Below are 20,452 nucleotides of genomic sequence, written 5' to 3' on the forward strand. Positions count from 1 at the left end.
CTGCTGAATTTAAAGCAAATAATTTTTCATTTTAAAGCTGCACAGCAACAAGTACCACGGTACTATCATCATTTTAAGACAAGTACCATAGTACTATCCTGATTTTTTTTTTTACCATGGTACCTTTATAAAGGCACCGAGGTTGTACCATGGTACAGCAATATAAGGCATCAGACTGCAATCTATAGTACAGAAATTCATGGTATTTACATTAAAAGGAAAAAAGCTCCCTGGTACTTTTCGCAGGTTTAACCACTGTACTCTTTTAAATATCTTGTATGCAGTGTTGGGGAAAGTTACTTTTAAAAGTAATGTATTACAATATTGCGTTACTTCCTAAAAAAGTAACTAATTACGTCACTTAGTTACTTTTTATTGAAAGTAATGTGTTATGTTACTTTTGCGTTACTTTTTAAATCTGGGCTGGGCTTGCTCGTTTGCTTTTAATATAAAAAGTTATATTTTTGGCAAATGTAAAAACCCATTTCACACCAAAGAAAGTTCAACACTCTTCAGCAATGAAAAAAGAAGAAATGTTAGTTTATCTTGTGTAATTTGTGCTTATTAGTACTGTTGAATTGGATCACCGAAGGTCAGCAGTAAATTGGTTAATAAAACGGGATTAAATACATAAAGGATATTTGTATTATTTAACATATTTAATTATTGCAGCTTTGAGTCATATTCTGAGTTGCTTTTAACTGTTTTTATTAATTTTGAGGAAAACTAAATCAGATTTTTTTTATTGTGAGTGAGTGAGATGAATTAATGCATGTTCACATTTATTGTAGAACTAGAGTAACATCTTCTGATTTCTCTCTACATGGGGACAGGAGAGCTTTCAGTCAATAAACTGGGGGAAAAAAGTAACTTGCGTTTCTTATTTGAAAAAGTAACTCAGATATTTTCTTGTAAATTAAAAAGTAATGCGTTACTTTACTAGTTACTTGACAAAAAAGTAATCTGATTACGTAACTTGTGTTACTTGTAATGCGTTATGTATGTAAATACCATGATGCATGAATACAGTAAGTACAGTTTGAATGAGTGCATGCAGAACTGCATGAATAAACAAATGAAGGGTTCACAGATGATGATGAGGTGTTTTACCTGGATGATGAAGCAGTGAAATCTCCATCCAGCAGTCTGATTTTACAGAACAAAACTCCGTTGACAAACGGCACAGCTGTCAGCTCCTCCAGAGTAACGTGAGTCTGAAACTTAAACTTCTTCTTCTTGACGAGAAACGCCATGAACCCGAGCTTGAAGTGGTTTAATTCTCTACTGAAGTCTGGTGTTTAAAATGAGCACTGTGAAGCGGGTTTAAACTCTCTCCGCGGGATCATGATTTCATTGATCATCTGCGGGAGAAAAAAACACAAATCACAACAAACGTGATCAACTCTGAGCTCGTGTTTCTGTCTCCGATGTTTGGATGTGATTCTTCTGTTCCTGTGTGTTTAGATTCACTAAAGAAGCTCCGCCCCCCTCTCTCTCTCTCTCGCTCTGTGAGCCCAGGTCTGGCAGTATTGCTCTAGCAGGTCCAGGTTCTGCTGTAAAGCGTGTTGAGTGGGAGACAGCAGAAGCAGATCGTCTGCATACAGCAGGCATCTGATCTGTGAGTTGTGTAGGGTGAGGCGAGTATTTGATTTCAATTCAACCTCAAAAAAACACATAAAAGACATGCTACGAGAACCCTGGACTTGCGTTATAGTTCACAGTGCATCAAAAATTGAGAATCTATTGTTTTTTTTCTATATATTTAAAACACTTTTAGACCGTTTTTTTCTCAAAATAATAGAATGGATGTTATCTTTTGAACACCCTCCATGAAAATGATTAAAGATTTTGCATTTTGCATCATTTGTGCATCACTATTTCAAAGTAAAGGTCAGAACGCACTCTCTGACTCTGATGAGTACTCTTCTTGCATATTAATAAATTACAGATGCTCTGTAAAATATTTTAAAAATCAGTCACCAAATATCAAAACTAGAGTCTTTAAACTGCAAAAGTTTGTCTGAAACACAAATCACTCGATATTAACTTTTTGTGTGTATGACGTTTATATAACACAGACAAACCCATTTTCAGTACAGCACTCTTGCTCAATTAAAATACTAAAACAATGACACAAAACCTCTAAGCATTACTGAATAATAATCACAATATCGTAATCATTTATGTAATATGCACACTTATACTCTTGAAAAGTTAGTTTGTTAGCAGTGATGGGTCCATGATGATCATTTAACATAAAGAGCATATGTATGTAGCAAGAAATGGAGGAAAAAGCACATTTTTCCATATTTCCATATTCCATATTTTCAGATATGGCACTTTGTTTCCATCTAGTGGCCGTAAAGTAAACTACATCCAACCTGCAAATCTGTGAAAAATAGGGAAATTATATTACATTGTTAAATTATGGTAGGGATTCTGTATCAAAACGTGAAAGTAACAACATATAATTAAAGTAAAACATAACTGTTAACTCTTTAAACAGGGTTCGTACAAATATTTAAGAGTGAAATTCAACTTTTCCAGCACTTTCAAGCAGCGGCAGTCTGTGCTTTTCAAAGGGTGGGAAAGCTGTTTATAATAAACTATGTTTATAAATTGAATTAATAAAATTATTCATTATTGTTGCAAAGTAATCAGATGTACATTACATATACTTATATACTATATAAAGATTGTGCTACATAAAGATTTAAGTCATGGTGTCTAGTGATATAAATGAAAGGCCTAAATGAAATAGTAAATGTATGTTTTTCCAACTAGAAATGAGGAAAATGTACAGTTAAACAGTTTCTTTAGTACTTGAGGAAAATACAAATACCCCCCCAAATACTGTACATGTAAATAAATATATCTACGGTAAAGATCTCATGCTTGAGCATCAATAAATCACAAAACAAAAAGACGTACGTGTGTGGAGAGTTTCTTTATTCAGCATACTTAAATAAAAATGGCAAATTCTCAAAAGCTAAAGAAACAAAAGCCTCCACAAAGTCTTCTGTCACTGGAACCACTGAAGAAAATGTGTTTTCTGTAGGTCTCTGACCCAGATTTGGGTTTTGAGGTTTTGCATGTTTGTTTTAGCGTCAATTGCACACCAAAACAATCAAATTAAACGTGTTGCAACTTGACTTTTAAGCAACCAAATGCAAATGTAAATGAAAAGACTTTACAGTAACTTCAAATTGTCAAAAGCTATTTATATTTGGCCACTTCTTTAAAACGCTCATAAAAGTCTCCCTGACACATTCACACATATAAGCACAAACTCTTTGAGGCACCGTGCTGTACAATAATTTAGTCTATTCTAGACCAGACGGTCACACACACACACACACTCAGAAACCCAAGCGTGCTCATATTTGTCTCTATTGTGCGTCTTCTGTCTGCGGCGGGACGTTTTCCGCTCCTTCTCCAGTCTCTGTGGCAGCTGCTGCTGCGTTTGCGCTGTTGGCGTTCTGTAGAAACTTCCTCAAGTCCTTCAGAGCGGGTCTGAACATCTGGATGAGGGCGAGCAGGGCAGCCTGCGTTCCCTCCAGAGCCTGGGCTTGTCTCTCCTGAGCGCAGGCCTGGGCCTCCTGTGAGCGGCGGATCATCTGCAGCAGGTCGTTCTGGTTCTCCAGGTGCTGGGCGATCTCGCGCACGTGCAGGTTGGTGACGCGGTGCTCCTGCAGCAGTTTGGCGGAGTTGAGCGCGATGCGGCTCTTCAGTTCCTGCGGTTTGCACTCGGCCTGCGCCGCCAGCATCTCCACTGGAGCCTCTGCAGTGACGGTCACCGGCGTCTCGGTGGTGCAGTACTCCACCATGCCTTCCTCCAGCGTGTGGTACGTCGTCTCGGCTGCGGAGGCGCAATCATACACAAGCTGCGCTTTTACAAATAGCAAATAGTCTTAGATGAAGATCATAAGTCAAGCTAAAATCGTACCTTCAAGAGTTTTTATCTCACATGCTGCTGCGGCCGCTGACTGAATGCCTGTGAAGAGAGAAGTTTTACCATTTTAAAACTCAATTATAAAACATAAATGACCATTTTCCTTTCAGGATTGCATCACTTTGAACATTAAGGCAAGACACATGCTGGCAAAACCATTGTTTTTTTCATGCATTGGTCAGTGTTGAGCTATATTGCTTTTATATCATATCTTCTTTCAGACTAGAGGAAAGAAAACATCTAAAATTGACATTTAAGTGCTTATTTTAGTACACTATCTATTTGTGTCTGTATATTTCAATCACAATACATAAAGGGGTCATATGATGCGATTTCAATTTTTCCTTTCTCTTTGGAGTGTTACAAGCTCTTGGTGCATAAAGAAGATCTGTAAAGTTGCAAAAACTAAAGTCTCAAGTGGGGCAGTTCCAACTTTGCAAGGACAGTCTGGTGCATCTGACTCACAGACTGTAAGTACATTTACATATTTAAATAATTTGCCACTGATGATTCAAACGCGAGTTTTGAGCAGTGTAGAGTAGTGCTTGTTGTTTGTCATTTCTCCGATCACAAATGCAGACATGGTTTTATGTTTATGCAGCGCGATACGCAACACCTAAAAAGACAGTATAAGTTATTATAATCAGTAATTATGTGCCCACTGGATGCTACAAATGCCTGTTTTGTTGGTTTTGTCTTGTCATGCTGGGACTCTGCGTCACAGTATGGTGAGGGGCGTAACATTTCCGTCACACGCTTGAGGTATTCGGCCAATCACAACGCACTGGATAGCTGGCCAATCACAGCACACCTCGCTTTTCAGACCGATGAGCTTTGTAACAATCGACGCGTTTCAGAAAGGCGGGGCATAGAGGAGAAACAATAATGTACAGTATGTGGAAAATAATGTGTTTTTTGAACCTTAAACCGCATAAACACATTTCATTACACCAAATACACAAAATAATGTTCTTTTTAGCAGCGTCATATGACCCCTTTAAAGGCCATTTTCTTAAAATGAGACATTTTTATCTCGAAATTTGGACTTTTTTTCTCATAATTTGGAGTTTTCCTCACAATTCTGACTTTTTTTTCCCGCAAATGCGTGTTCGTATCTCACAATTCTGACTTTTTTCTCGCACTTCTGACTTTATTTCTCGCAATTGCGAGTTTATATCACGCAATTCCGAGAAAAGAAGTCAGAATTTTTAAAAAAGTCGCAATTACCTTTTTAATTTTTTATTCAGTGACGTTAACAGGCTTCTATAGTCTTCTGTGTGTGTGTGTGTGTGTTTATGTTTTCAGAATAACAAGGAATTACTTCTTGCCATATGGCAACTCCGTACCATAGAGGGTTAAGTGTAACAGCAGTGCGACTCTACGCATGTGAAGTTACGCAGCAGTAACGCTACTGTCTTACTTTGCGTTAACGCGACGCTGGCTGCGGAGCTGATGGGCACCGCGATCTCCGCCTCCGCCGCAGGGAGGCTGATGATGGTCGCTTCTCCGAGCAGATTGCAGATGCGCTGCTGCATGGAGCTCAGGATGACGGGCACGCTGCTGCAGTCACCCGTGCCCTCCATGGCCGCCCGCGCCTGCGCCACTTTGCGCCGCACCTCCGTCTTGAGATCGGACCATTTCTTCTTGACCTCCGCGAGCTCGCGCTGGCAGGTGCTCACGGCATTCACGCGCTTCAGGATCTCCGTCCACGCGCTGTTCTTGGCGATGTGCGTGACGCCCGCGTTAAAATGATTCACTAAAATGTGCTTTTGCTTCTCCATCTCCTCCACGATGATCTCCACCTCCCTTTCGGAGAAATTCGTTTTTCTCTTTTTGGCCTGAGATGCCATAACGTATTCAATTGGGCTGGGGGGGGGGGTAAAAATATTGCGTAGAATACGTAAAAATAGTACGTTTTTGTCCCGACACAATTGCGCAGCGTAATGGCTTCTTGAATCGACTTCTCTTCCAACAACAACGTTTGCGGCCGCAAATGGCTGAAGTCCCGCCCATTTGTCGCCTCTTACGGTTCCCATTGGCTTAGATTTGCCATAAACGGTGACGATCTTTCTTTTTATTGGTGGAAACTGATCAATCACACCATACGTTTTTGCGCTAGACTTGTTGTCAACCAGAGGAGGGAGCTATTTAATTACAGTTCTCTGTCTCTCTCTCTCTTTCAAAATTGCTTTATTGGCATGACTGTAAATGATACAATATTGCCAAAGCTTAGTACACATGTACAAAAAGATTTAAAAATAATAATAATAATATAATAACAATAATAATAAGTAAATGAACATCACAGCAATATAATGGAATATTATAACATCTTAGAAGTATTAAACTATAACAAATTATAACATGTGAACATTTGATGTCACAGTCTTTAACTTACATAGAAACACATACATACTTCGGATCACTGTGGTGGACAGTAGGGTAACACACTGAGGTCAGACACACACACATTCACCCGCTGTCTCTCTCTCTCACTCACACACACACACACACACACATACACACATTCACCCGCTGTCTCTCTCTCTCACACACACACACTCACACACACACACATTCACCCGCTGTCTCTCTCTCTCACTCACACACACACACACACACACACCCGCTCTCTCTCTCTCTCTCTCTCTCTCTCTCTCTCTCTCTCTCTCTCTCACACACACTCACATGCACACTTTGTAGTTTTAGAATCATTTTGCAGAATTCTGTGTGTAGGGCTTCTGTTGGATGTCTGTCCCATCTAGTGTAGCTCTGATCACTGAGTGGACCCCAAATCTCACTTCCATACAACGCTATGGGCTGAATCACACTATCAAAGATTTTACACCAAATTTTTTTCTTGATTGCGTATAGAGCTCTTCGAGCTTTATCTTTGAGAGCATTCACTGCCAAACTGATCAGGCCGAGGTAAGTGTACTGCATCGTGTGTTCTAGGGCGGTGCTGCCTAGACTGAACTGGCATCTGTGTTCCTGACATCTGGGCTTTTTCTGAAAGACCATAATGCTGGTCTATTTGAGGTTTACTGCCAGGGCCCAGTTCTGGCAGTAGTTGTCCAGCAGGTCCAGGTGCTGCTGTAGTCCCTGTGAGGTTGGTGACAGCAGATCATCTGCGTACAGCAAAAGCTTGATGTTTTTGTCTTGTAGATCTTGTACATTTCTTACCGTAAATATATATAAACTTAATTTTTGATTAGTAATATGCATTGCTAAGAACTTAATTTGGACAACTTTAAAGGCGATTTTCTCAGTATTTAGATTTTTTTGCACCCTCAGATTCCAGATTTTCAAATAGTTGTATCCAAATATTGTCCTATCCTAACAAACCATACATCAATGGAAAGCTTATTTATTCAGCTTTCAGATGATGTAGAAATATCAATTAAAAAAAAAAATTACCCTTATGACTGGTTTTGTGGTCCAGGGTCACAAATGTTGAACGCAACAAAACCATCTAAAATAGTCATAAGAACACTGACGGGATGTTTCCAGCATGGTCAAGTTTGTGCAAATATGTGCACACAACTATGTGACCCGCGGCGTTTCTAAGCAGTTATTGTTGAAGTGTGCAAACTTATAAACTTGAAATGAACCGGTCAAAACCAGAGCTTTGAAGTTCATGTAAATAATAGATCTCATAAATCGGGTTTGTCTTTGAAATTGTCTTCATAGAAATAATAGCAGTGGACTGAAATAGACCGTTCTGAGAATTCAGATTGATCTTATAGCTTAATAAAACTGAATTCATAGAATAAAGTCACCTATGCGAATGAAATGAGAGCAAACACACAACCAGAGGCCTTTACATGCTCACACTAACATGTGAAGCATCACTAGCTGTGATATTTGTAGTTCAGATAACAGATATGTTATATATATATGTATATGTACATATATATATTATGTGTATATATGTTATATGTTGCTCTGCTATTAAAGATGTGGTGACAGCATCTGGTACATTGTAAAGATGCTTTCTAACGTGTCGAATAGCTTGAATTTAGTTACATTGTAAATCTTTCTATATTGTTTAGCATCAAAACAAGACTAGCAACTGTTTGGAACCCAATGCTTTTAAGTTATATAATATCCTAAAGAAGTATTGCCCTCGCACTTGACTGGAATGCGGAGATTTTCAAGAATTTGGCTCTCATTTGCAGACATTTGTGGGTCAGACAAGCAAATCAAGAATGGAGCAAATCTGTTATAATTTCTTTCACCCTATAAAAGCCTACTGTATCATATTTGATAGGCCTCTAAATGATCTAAACGATCAAAAACATGTTGCACACAATCTACCGCACTCACAGTTTAGACTTTTTTTAGCAAGTAAAATGTGTAATTGTACAAACGTCCACCTTCAGCTCGAGCTTCACATGTCTTTGCTGTCAAATCTTTACAGATTTTTATCACATAAACATAAGAATAACTAGTAATATTTCCAGATGAACACTTACTGGACTGAAGCAGCTTGGCTTTACTTGATTATCCAGACTTCATTATTTTAGTCTTAAATCTGATCGTCAGGCTTTTGAGAAACGTTTATTTGTTCATCTCTCAATCATTATTGTATTGCATTGCATAATATGTTTTGAAATTAAAATAAGCATTAAATATGATCGTATTAGGACATATTATTGGAGATACAGAGTGACAACTGATATTTATATGCATTTTATGTAAGTATCTGCTGTACTGTTATAAAGATCTCATTGATTTACATTACAAGCATCAGAATTGCATCACATTCTGTCCATATAAATATCAGCATCTGCAGCAAATTGCATATTTTTGTTCACTTTGGGCTTCTGACAAAAACTGAGCTGTTTTTCCTCCTTATATCAGACAATATGAGCCATAAAAGCCTGATGAATCAAATATGATATTCAACAAAATACTATATTTTGTGTAAAGGTTCAATAAACTGTTCCATTATTTATTTATTTGTTGTACTATTTCCTATATCAAGCTTTACAGGATTAATACAGCAGTGGAAATGCAAAAAAAAAAAAGTTACTTGTATTAGTTGCTTGTAGAATATATTGAAAGATCACATCAGTGTCGGTTATATTGATGAAAGAACGGGATGTCTTGTCAAAAAGCAGCACATGTTGTTCATGAACATTGTCTTATGTGGTCGGCACTTTAAGTGTTTTAGTGCTCTGGTACCTTGAGATCCAGTGTTGGCCAATACAAGAGTACATGCTAAGCACGGAGACCGCCCTTCACTGTGTGATTGTGATGCTGTCCATCAAGGGCTCTTGCCTCATCTTTTCATTTCACTAGCTTTGTGTTTCGTTTTTATGGTCATGACACGCTGAAACACTTCCAGACTCTTCAAGCAAAACAAGTGAATGGGAAAGTTCAAAGCACACGGCCAGTGAGAGAGTCCAAGGATTTCATACAGCCTTTATGCCTATTATTGTACAATCTGAATATGAATTTATGTTCTTGATGGCAATTAAAATAATTTATTTTATTCAGCAAGGATGCATTCAAATGATCCAAAGTGACAGTAAAGACATTTATAATGTTACAAAAGATTTTTATTTCAAATAAACACTGTTCTTTTAAACTTTCTATTCATCAAAGAATCCTAAAAACTAAAATGTATCACAATTTCCACAGAAATATCGGGCAGCACAACTGTTTTCAACATTGATAATAATCAGAAATGTTTCTTGAGCAGCAAATCAGAATATTAGAATGATTTCTGAAGATCATGTGACACTGAAGACTGGAGTAATGATGCTGAAAATACAGCTTTGATCACAGAAATAAATTACAGTTTAACAGATATTCACATAGAAAACAGCTATTCTAAATTGTAATAAAATTCCACTGTTTTACTGTATTTTTGATCAAATAAATGCAGCCTTGGTGAGCAGAAAACATTACAAAATCATACCAACCCCAACATTTTGACTCATAGTGTATAGTTTTCATTGCGTTGCATGTTAAATTTTAAAACGGGAACAAATTACCAAAATGAGGGAATGAATAAATGCAACATCAACATGATTTACTCAAACGAGGGAACAAATGAGTGATGTAAATTCAGCTTTGATCGAATAAACTACATTTTACAATATATTATAAACAGATATTTTATATTTCACAATATTACGTTATTTTTGTTCAAATAAAAGCAGCCTTGGTGTACAGTATATAATTGTGAAAATTTCAAACAAGTTTGAAAAGATCCTCAATTCTGTTCAGTAAACAGATGTGTGATATCAGTAGCTCAACAACAGCCTGTGTCCAGTATTTCTTAAACTGCACTATTCTCCTGTTTTGTTGTTGATAAGAGCGTTAGAGAATCTCAGCAGAATCTTTATTGACAGGTTCTTGATCCAGTGTCCTCTTTCTGAGAGACAAACAGTGATCGTGGAGCTGCTAACGTCACGTAAAATGTGAGATAGCACATCTTGTTTTTTTACCCGTCGATCTGACCTCCAGGTAAAGTTTATCGGACACGTTTCACTGGATCAGCCATCAGACGTAATCCAGATCCAAACAAACACAGGACGCTAGTCTGATGAACGCTGACATGGAACATGACCTTGTGTCTGTCCTGTGGTTAATATACACCTTTAATAGCTTCTGCACCATAGAGCATGCAGTCTTTGAGTTTGAATGTATGGAGTCTTTATGAATGGGCTGTTTATCTTCATGTAATTTGTACATGACATAAACCGATAAACAGTTAGGACCTGGACCTTATCGCTATTCTGTAAATGCACTGCAGTCCATTGATCAGAAAGCTGATTTCTCAGTATCTCAACTTTGTTTCATAACTGGTTTTCAGAGCTGTATTATGACCCCAGATGTGCAAAGTACTTTAGTATAATTATACTTCATTATTATACTTTTAGGGTAATTTAGAGAAACAGAATAATTGTGCATTTACTTAATCAGAGGGAAAATTACATTTAGACCTTAAAAGCACAGAATAGTTTAAATAAAATCAACTTTAATGGAAAAAATTAAATAAATAAAAAATGTCACTGCCCCCTTAAAGCTAGTTAACAACTAAAGGCCATGAAAAGGAAACATTTTTGTTTCATGAAATAAAATAAATGTTAACTGAAATAAAATAAAATATATAAAATTTGATGTACTAAAATAACTAAAACTATATAAAAATGTATAAAACTATATATACATATTTAAAACATAATAATAATAATGACAAAAACATACAACCAAATTACTAAAACTTTACATCAATTTAAAACAGAAAATATAAAAATGTAAACTAATTAAAAATATATATCAAAAATATAATAACATCTCAATGATAATAAAATAAAATAATAATGTGGAATAATAAATGTAGACACTTTTTACTTTTACTTTAGTACAATTTAGACAGTGTCCATATTTAGGTATAATTTTTTGCATGAATTAAATTCTTGAATAAATCAAATATCACAGGTTGGTGTCATTTCACACAGAGCCAGATGTCTTTCTCTGCACCGGATGAAATCAGAGCTCGGTACTGGCTCCCAAAGCCTGCGTCTATCCCCTTCCATGTGTTTAGTGATCCTAATGTGTGACTCGGCTAAAATTAGTTTTTAGAGAGCACTGGAGTCAAATTCAATCATGTACAATTTAGACAGTGTCCATATTTAAGTATAATTTTTTGCATGAATTAAATTCTTGAATAAATCAAATATCACAGGTTTGTGTCATTTCACACAGAGCCAGATGTCTTTCTCTGCACCGGATGAAATCAGAGCTCGGTACTGGCTCCCAAAGCCTGCGTCTATCCCCTTCCATGTGTTTAGTGATCCTAATGTGTGACTCGGCTAAAATTAGTTTTTAGAGAGCACTGGAGTCAAATTCAATCATAAGGCCATGTTGCATACAGTACATAAGTGCACTGCTTTACTCCAGCTACACTGGATTGTGTTACAAAGCTGCTGATGCATGGTAAGAAATTACCTATTTTGGCTTTGAAGTAAAGGGACTGTAATACTCATACTTAAAAACATTTTTAAAAATCTATGTTTTTAATGCAAGTTCACTGATTACTTTATCATATGACACTGTACTCCTCTGGCAGTGCAATTATAGATATACATAATTTGTATTGCCGAATATAACATAAAAGTTCATGCAAAAATTACATTTGCTGAAAATGTGCTCGCCCTCAGGCCATCCAAGATTAGGATGAGTTTGTTTCTTCATCAGGTTTGGAGAAATGTAGCATTGCATCAGTGTCTCAGCAACGGATGCTCTGCAGTGAATGGGTGCCGTCAGAATGAGAGTCCAAACAGCTGATAAAAACATCACAGTAATCCACAAGTAATCCACACCACTCCAGTCCATCAGTTAATGTCTTGAGAAGACAGAAGCTGTGTGTTTGTAAGAAACAAATCCATCATTAAGAGATTTTAACTTCAAACCATTGCTTCCGGCTAAAATACAAGTCCATAATCCATAATAACACAGTGAAAAAGTTGTCTCATTTGAATCAGGAGAGAAATCTGCACAGATCAAGCACCGTTTACAAGCCAAAAACCATTCGAGACAAATATATGGCTGGATTTTGATGTGAGAGACAACAGGAGATGGACTTTTTCGCTGGAGGAGGCGTTATTATTATTAAAATCGACTTAATGATGGATTCGTTTCTTACAAACACGCAGCTTCTGTCTTCTCAAGACATTAACTGATGGTCTGGAGTGGTGTGGATTACTTGTGGATTATTGTGATGTTTTTATCAGCTGTTTGGACTCTCATTCTGACGGCACCCATTCACTGCAGAGCAGGTGACGCAATGCTACATTTCTCCAAATCTGTTTCGACAAAGAAACAAATTCATCTATACATCTGATATAGCCTGAGAGTGAGTACATTTTCATCAGACACTCATGTTAGGTGAACTATTCCTTTCATAATTCTGGCATTTGAAGAGGTCTAAACACCAGTCCTGTCCATATACCGGGCTTTTCCCTCGCAGTGTGCAAATCATGGCCTGTATTCAGGTTACAGATGGTGAATAGGTTGGTGTCCCCCTCTGCACAGATACCTTATAAATCTCTGGAGTTAGTCTTGGCACGGACGCTTATCCTCCACCAGACTCTGACGTAATATTGCAACCGGAGCAGACGGCTTTGCTGCAGGATTATGCCTTACAAAGTACAGCGTCGCCGTTTATATTTGGGCCTATTAACATTAATTGCTGCTACTACCCTGCACTGACCTGCTGGTATTTTTAAATCCAATTTAATAATGTTTAGGCTTCAGTATTATGTCAAATATTTGACCTTTTTAAAGACAATTTGATAAATCACAGAAAAGTTTTCCCAATGCATTTGGGTTAATCTCATAATAACCATAATCATATAAATATAAATGCACATATAAAAGCTAAATTCTCATGAAATTTTCGTATTTATTTATTTTTTTTTCATTTTATATTGTCATTACCGCATAGACTTTATAGCTGATAAGAAATTATAGCTGAACTCAAATACACAGATAGGTCAGAAACAGTTGCAAAAAATAAGTTTCATGTCATGAGTTTTTCAGCAATTAAAAACTCATGATGTGTTATTTGAGTATCATTGATATACTATTATATTTATATTAATATTTTTAATTAGTTTTGATATTTTCCATGTTCATTTTTAGCTAAATCTTTAGTATTTAGTATTTTTTTTTAAACATGTCTATATAGTTTTTATTTATATTTATTTCAGATTAATTCTATTATTTTAATACAAAGAGTTAAACTAAATGAAGATGAACAATTTAATTTGAGTTAACATTTATTTTATTTCAAGTAACAAAAAAAGTGTTTTATGACCTTTAGTTGGTTTTAGTTTTGGTCAACCATAATAATCCTGCCTTGAGGCATGTTAATAACTAACTTTAGTTCGGCCAATAACGTTTTATTATTATTATTATTAAGTGAAAAAAAGAGGAGGGTCTCATTTACATACGAGCATTGCTTTCACCCGTGATTGGACGTTCAGACTCTGACGTTCAAACCGCGCTGACCAATCAGAGTCCGCCGCCCTTTACTCAGTGGGCGTGTCTAAGTACTTTTCTCGACTTGATCAGGCGCTTTACCGGCATTTCAGCGTTTAACCGCCGGCAGGCGAGAGTGTTCTTGTGTTATTTATTTATTTATTGCCGAAGACTTTTATTATTTTCAAGATGCTGTGCCTGTGCCTTTATGTGCCCGTCCATAATTCAGATCAAATCGAGGTCGAGTATTTTGAATCGAACGGATTACCGTGCGAGCTGAAGTCGCTCAAGTCGCTCAGCGTCCTTCTGCCGTCGCAGGAATTCTCCACATACCGAAAATGGAGGAAGGTAAGAAAATCTACCTATCTATATATTTTTTTTTTCACTGTAATGTAATTTAAAAAGTAGTTAAAATAAGTAGTTAAACTGATTAAACTAAACTTATGTAATTCTTTCAGTTTTTAAAAGAAACGGCACATTTTTGACGCATGACGCTTCCGGTGCACGTTCTGAGTTCAAATTGACCATATATGGAGTTTCCCAGCACGAAACATAAGAACGCGCGTTTTTATTACTATCGACTAATTAAAGCGCATCAGTAATGCGTTCTATTGTCTAACCACATCAATACCATGGTACCCTAACTTCTACATTATACTTGTGTGTCGTTGTACTTGAACTGAAGGCTGTATGGCGCCCCTAGCGGTGCAGTTTCACTGGCCTGTAAGTTTATCATCTGGATGTGTACAAATATGATTATTATCTCATGAACCTATGTTCTTGAGAATGCATTCAGTAATTACAATGAAAGAGGAGTGAATGTCTGTCTCAGTGGTTAAAATTATTAAAATGATCTGTTCTAGTTTGCCAGGTGTTGACACTCACACATTAACTTCTACTGACCGTGCAATAATTTCCAGATGGAATGCATTGGATTTTCTTGCATTAAATTGTCATCTTTTCAATTTCCTCCCCACAGAAAACCATGAAAACTGAAGAGAGAGAGCATGATGGACAGCTGGACTTTGAAGAGTTTGTTCACTACCTCCAAGACCACGAGAAAGACCTGAAGCTCGTCTTTAAAAGCCTGGACAGAAAGATTGCTGGTATTATACCTTAATGCAATACTTATAATACTTATAAACCCGCAACTTGGTGAATTAAAATAGCTGACATTTGATTATTTGTTCAATTTCAGGTCAAGTGAACGCCAATGACATTGTGAACTCACTGCGAGATCTTGGCGTCCATATTTCCCTCCAGCAAGCGGAGAGAGTCCTTCAAAGGTGAAATATTGTTTTAATAAAAAACGGACAATAATGCAATTATGTTTTCTGGTAGGGCTTTGACTAATAATAATCACGGTGGAGTCTTAAAACTGCTCTTACTTTTCACTATTTTCTATTTTAGAAATGTCAAAAGCTTTTTCAATTAATTGTTTATTGCTTTATAATAAAAAGTGTAATTTTTATTAAATTTAAATCATTTTATTATTGCATTATTAGCTTTAATTCGACCCATAATTTCACTGGAATTTATTACATTACAGCGAAACCAAACCCTTTGTTTATGACTATATAAATGCAGTGACCTCTTGATCATTTTATCTCTGAATGGACTGAGTCACTGCTTTGTTGGACGTTTTTATCATCTCTTAAAATTACTGTAAAGCACAGAATTAATTTACAGGCTCTAAACGATCTTCTTTCTGTCCCATTTCCCATTTTCCTCACGCAGCATGGACAAAAACGGCACGATGACTGTTGACTGGAATGAATGGAAGAAGTCTCCCACATTACAGCCTGCCGAAAACGTTCCCGAAATCATCCTGTACTGGAAACACTCGACTGTAAGCGTTTTCTCCCACACAAATCCTGCACTAAAAAAAAACACTAATCCAAATCCTTCAAAACAACCGACAAAGCTTGTTTAGTAGAAGCTGCTTCATTCATGTCGACTGCAAAGCGACATTAATATGGGGATCTGGTTAACATGTTTGCTTGATTCAGATTCCTTGAAATGTGCATAAATTAGGCTGGTTTGGTGTTTTAGGATGGTTCAGAGCGTTGGTCTGGTATATGGTTGATGACAGTCTTAACATGACTGCCTAAAATATCTCCAGTCCCACTGGAACACCGTGATCTAGGACGGGGTCCAATTAAATAGGTATAACCTTGCAGCTACTAAATCTTAACCTTCTATTAATATGGCCGCCAGAGTTTGTGCATAAATCCATCCATTAAATGCAAATCAAATGTCAGAGCACTCAAATAAACCAAGACTAACTGTCCTACCAGTGCGACACCTTCTTATGCAACAGTTCAGGACCCTTGCAATTAGATGATTTTGAGACTCTGTGTAGTTCAATATCAACGACCTACTTCAGATTCTTACTGAACTCCGGTTTAAACCGGACTGCAGCCTTTGTTCTCACGAGGCAGAGTTCAGCGCGCAGTGAGATGTCTGATGCAATGTGCACGAGCTTGCAATCAGTTTTGTATGAGTTTGTAAAGTCCGCAATGGATTTTTTGGATCAAATGGTGCCCTAAAAACACGCAGATTAGTTTTAGGTTTTGGCAGCGTCACTGGTCCGGTCAGACTGACGCACACGCTGATGCTGCCAAGGTCGTTGCACTTTAGTTCTCTTGCAGTTGACGGTTGCACTTATGCGAAATACTACACTGTGAGGAAAAAAAATCTGGTGTAGAAATGATTTAGACTCAGAAATTGCTAGTAAATTTCACAAATGATTACAATGACATGGCAAATAACACATTGAATTAAATGTCAAATTAGACTGAAATAATTCAATTCAAGTTTATTTGTATAGCGCTTTTCACGATACAAATCGTTGCAAAGCAACTTTAGTAGTAGGCTATTTTCTTATAAAACACACCAATCTTTTTTCGAAATTATATACTTTCATAAAGTTTTTATTTGATTTACTTTGAAAAATATTTTTTTACTGTGTAGGATTTGAAATTTAAAATAAAAAAAATACAAATAATTACAAAGAAACAGCAAATATCACATTGAATTAAATGTGAAACTTGTAAGTAGAAAAACGGTAGTATTTTTATTTTATCTTTTGCAAAACATACTCAAATAATATTATTTACAACTTTGAAAAATAATTTTCTTTTTTTAAAAAATGTTTTTAAATTTAATTTTCACTAGTAAATTTAACAAATGACAATAAACAAGTTCATTGTTTTTTATTTGCAACTTTAAAAAATAATTTTTTACATTGTAGGATTTGCTTTGAAACCATTTTCACTTCGAAATTGATAGCCAATTTCACAAATAATGAATGGCAAGTAACACATTGAATTAAACGTGAAATTAGACTGAAAGTCTGAAATGGTATTTCATGTAAATAAAGAGATTATTGGAGTATGTTTTACGACTTTGAAAATCCTTTTTTAGAGTGTAGTTGTTGTTTACTGAAAACAGTGTATATTGGTTAACTGGGTTTATCGTCAGTTGTCTTTAACCATGTCGGTGATCTGTTTGTTTGCAGATCTTCGATGTGGGAGAGAACATGATGGTCCCAGATGAGTTTACCTCAGAGGAGCACATGACGGGGATGTTGTGGAGACATCTGGTCGCCGGTGGAGGAGCTGGAGCCATTTCCCGAACCTGCACTGCTCCGCTCGACCGACTCAAAGTCCTCATGCAGGTATGGTGACGCACACACCTTAGAATCACCTGCAAAACGCCAAAATCACGGCCCATAGTTGCCGTAGGGTGAATAGAACTAGATTAGTGTTACCTTGTGTGTTTGTGTTCTATAATAAAATGATAAAGCCATTTTTTTTTCATGAGTTACTCGCTCAGTGGTGTTGGTTTTTACTAAATCCCAACCTCAGCTTTCTCTATACACTGAAGGAGGTTTTATTTACACAAGCATTTCCCTTTAATCGAAGTGCAAACTGGTTTCATAACCATATGGCCATTCTGAACAATTAGTTGTGTTACTCAAGAGTCATAAGAGTAGTTTATCAGAATCATAAATGTATGTTCCAGTGAATGGATCTGGACTCTGAATAGTTACACAGTCCTGTCAGGCGACCAATCAGAATCCGAGGAGTCAAGCACACCCTCTGTGCTGCGCTCTGATTGGTCAGATACAAGATAGCATTTGATGTTGTCACGGCCGAGCGATAGTGAAGATCTGTGTCATATATTACGTCAGATGTTACTCAATCGGACTTTGATAGTTCAGTGATTCGGGCCAAAACCTTTTACCTACATATTCTGAAATATTTAACTTTGCTCTAGTTTTAATCGAACGCATCAATCTGTTCATTAAAACCATAAATGTATGATATCATCTGTTAATATTGACACACTATTCTGATAAACTAGATGGTTATTGTATATATTGTTGGCTCTTCTGTTTTAGGTGCATGGATCTCATGGAAACAACATGTGTATTATGAGCGGTCTCACCCAGATGATCAAGGAAGGAGGGATGCGTTCGTTATGGAGGGGCAACGGCATCAACGTCATCAAAATCGCACCCGAGTCGGCCCTCAAATTCATGGCTTATGAGCAGGTAATAGACCAGAGCTGATGCGATTTTCTGATCTGAGAAGCATAATGAAGAAATAATGAAGAAATATAAATTAAAGCTTGATAGTTAATGTTTGAAAACAAAGAAACAGGTGTATTATAATCAACTAAAACCATAAAAAAGATTCATTACTTGAAATGAAATAAACAACTGAAATTTTTATTTTTTTTTTTACTTATTTTTATAGATGCTTATTGGCTAGCTGCCAAAGCATCATTTCTTTGCTGCTTTTTCTACGCAATACCAAAATTAAAGCTTGATAGTTAATGTTTGAAAACAAAGAAACAGGTGTATTATAATCAACTAAAACCATAAAAAAGATTCATTACTTGAAATGAAATAAACAACTGAAATTTTTATTTTTTTTTTTACTTATTTTTATAGATGCTTATTGGCTAGCTGCCAAAGCATCATTTCTTATTTTTTATTTTATTTTTTTAATTGAAGTACTAATATCATTCAAATTAAATAAACTAAAACTTGAAGCCTAATTGAGAAAAAAAAAAAAAACTATTTTTAAAAAACAAATATATATTTTTTTAAATATTACTAAAATGATAGCTAAAAAATTACTGCCATTTTAATTAAAACTCAAATGAAAACCAAAATAAAATCTAATTTGAAAATCTAAAAATGTAATTCAAAATATTAACAAACTATAAAAGTATATCAATAATGCTAAAATATAGTGTCATAAATATTAGTAATTTACTGTTCTGTAAATGATGATTATTATACTATTTATTATCGCTATAATATTTTTATTGTTATTGTAATATATTTATTGATTTGTTTTTTATAGATTATTATTATTGTATAGTCGTACTGAATGGGGGAATGTTTGTTCTTCGCTGATCACATGCTTGCTTTGTGTGTAAATGCCACTCAAAACCTGCTGCATTAAATGAATCACTTTTCTTCCTCAACAGATTAAACGGCTGATGGGAAGCAGTCAGGAAACTCTGGGGATCACTGAGCGTTTTGTAGCAGGTTCCCTGGCAGGAGTCATTGCCCAGAGCACCATCTACCCCATGGAGGTGAGTTTTACACCATCTTATTTAGTTGCTATTTCAATGAGTAATTCAGACATGGTTTTAACATGTAAGATACAATGTAACAAACCTCTGTAATGCTCTTCTGTCCAGGTTCTCAAAACCCGTCTGGCGCTGAGAAAGACGAGCCAGTACAAGGGCATCTCAGACTGCGCCAAACAGATCCTGAAGGGCGAGGGGATGACTGCGTTCTACAAAGGCTACGTCCCCAACATGCTGGGCATCATCCCGTACGCTGGCATCGACCTGGCCGTCTATGAGGTGAGCAGAGGAACACAAACTAAAGCAATCACTGCTGCTGTCACTCATGAATGGAAAAAGCTCATTTTATTTCCTCTTTTGCTCTTGATAGACATTAAAGAACACTTGGCTTCAGCGCTACGGCAGGGATAACGCATATCCAGGCGTGTTTGTGCTGCTAGCCTGTGGTACGGTTTCCAGTACGTGCGGCCAGCTCGCAAGCTACCCGCTAGCTCTCGTACGAACACGCATGCAGGCGCAAGGTGAGCTTTATGGTTTATAATAGGTGTAAATAATATATATAACCTCTTTTAATAATTATATATTTAATACATTTTATTTATTATTTAATATTTTATTTTTTAAATATATTTTATATAATATACATGTTATTTATATTATTTAATATTACATATTGATACATTTCATGTATGTTTATATATTTAATATACATTTGTGACCCTGGACCACAAAACCAGTCATAAGGGTCCATTTCTAGAAATTGAGATTTATGCATCATCTGAAAGCTGAATAAATAAGCTTTCCATTGATGTATGGTCTGTTAGGATCGGACAATATTTGGCTGAGATACAACTATTTGAAAATCTGGAATCTGAGGGTGCAAAAAAAATC

The 20,452-nt window shown here is 36.3% G+C and overlaps 3 protein-coding genes across 4 annotated transcripts in view; 1 reads left to right on the forward strand and 2 right to left on the reverse strand.

Annotated features, from left to right (window-relative positions):
• LOC107699668 (protein FAM102A-like) overlaps positions 1–1,449 on the reverse strand; it is a 25,417-nt gene extending 23,968 nt beyond the window's left edge. The window contains exon 1 of the mRNA XM_016501000.1: positions 1,111–1,449. Coding sequence (XP_016356486.1) covers positions 1,111–1,253 — 143 coding nt within the window. The 5' untranslated portion in view covers positions 1,254–1,449. The remainder of the gene's footprint in view (positions 1–1,110) is intronic.
• A 1,487-nt stretch (positions 1,450–2,936) lies between these two features.
• naif1 (nuclear apoptosis inducing factor 1) lies at positions 2,937–5,981 on the reverse strand. Of its 2 annotated transcripts, XM_016500958.1 has the most exons (3): positions 5,373–5,981; positions 3,947–3,994; positions 2,937–3,859 (listed from the first exon to the last, which is right to left on the reverse strand). In XM_016500958.1, the coding sequence occupies exons 1-3, from the start codon at positions 5,800–5,802 to the stop codon at positions 3,390–3,392; spliced, it is 948 nt and encodes a 315-aa protein (XP_016356444.1). In that variant the 5' UTR covers positions 5,803–5,981; the 3' UTR covers positions 2,937–3,389. The 2 variants fall into 2 exon arrangements, with proteins under 2 accessions (XP_016356444.1, XP_016356445.1); XM_016500959.1 differs by lacking the exon at positions 3,947–3,994.
• An 8,064-nt stretch (positions 5,982–14,045) lies between these two features.
• LOC107699669 (calcium-binding mitochondrial carrier protein SCaMC-2-A-like) overlaps positions 14,046–20,452 on the forward strand; it is a 7,895-nt gene continuing 1,488 nt past the window's right edge. The window contains exons 1-9 of the mRNA XM_016501002.1: positions 14,046–14,299; positions 14,931–15,057; positions 15,150–15,237; positions 15,689–15,800; positions 17,472–17,630; positions 18,357–18,509; positions 19,457–19,564; positions 19,673–19,840; positions 19,932–20,082. Coding sequence (XP_016356488.1) covers positions 14,141–14,299; positions 14,931–15,057; positions 15,150–15,237; positions 15,689–15,800; positions 17,472–17,630; positions 18,357–18,509; positions 19,457–19,564; positions 19,673–19,840; positions 19,932–20,082 — 1,225 coding nt within the window. The 5' untranslated portion in view covers positions 14,046–14,140. The remainder of the gene's footprint in view (positions 14,300–14,930; positions 15,058–15,149; positions 15,238–15,688; positions 15,801–17,471; positions 17,631–18,356; positions 18,510–19,456; positions 19,565–19,672; positions 19,841–19,931; positions 20,083–20,452) is intronic.

Source organism: Sinocyclocheilus anshuiensis, unplaced genomic scaffold, assembly GCF_001515605.1.
Source record: "Sinocyclocheilus anshuiensis isolate Anshui unplaced genomic scaffold, SAMN03320099.WGS_v1.1 scaffold714, whole genome shotgun sequence".
NCBI lineage: Eukaryota > Metazoa > Chordata > Actinopteri > Cypriniformes > Cyprinidae > Sinocyclocheilus > Sinocyclocheilus anshuiensis.

Excerpts from the sequence above, each read along its gene's own strand:
- naif1 (XM_016500958.1), bottom strand. The coding sequence starts at position 5,802 with ATGGCATCTCAGGCCAAAAAGAGAAAAACGAATTTCTCCGAAAGGGAG. Across the intron at positions 3,995-5,372 it reads CAGCGTCGCGTTAACGCAAA|GCATTCAGTCAGCGGCCGCA; the intron begins GTAAGACAGTAG and ends CTCTCTTCACAG. Across the intron at positions 3,860-3,946 it reads TGAGATAAAAACTCTTGAAG|CCGAGACGACGTACCACACG; the intron begins GTACGATTTTAG and ends GCGCCTCCGCAG.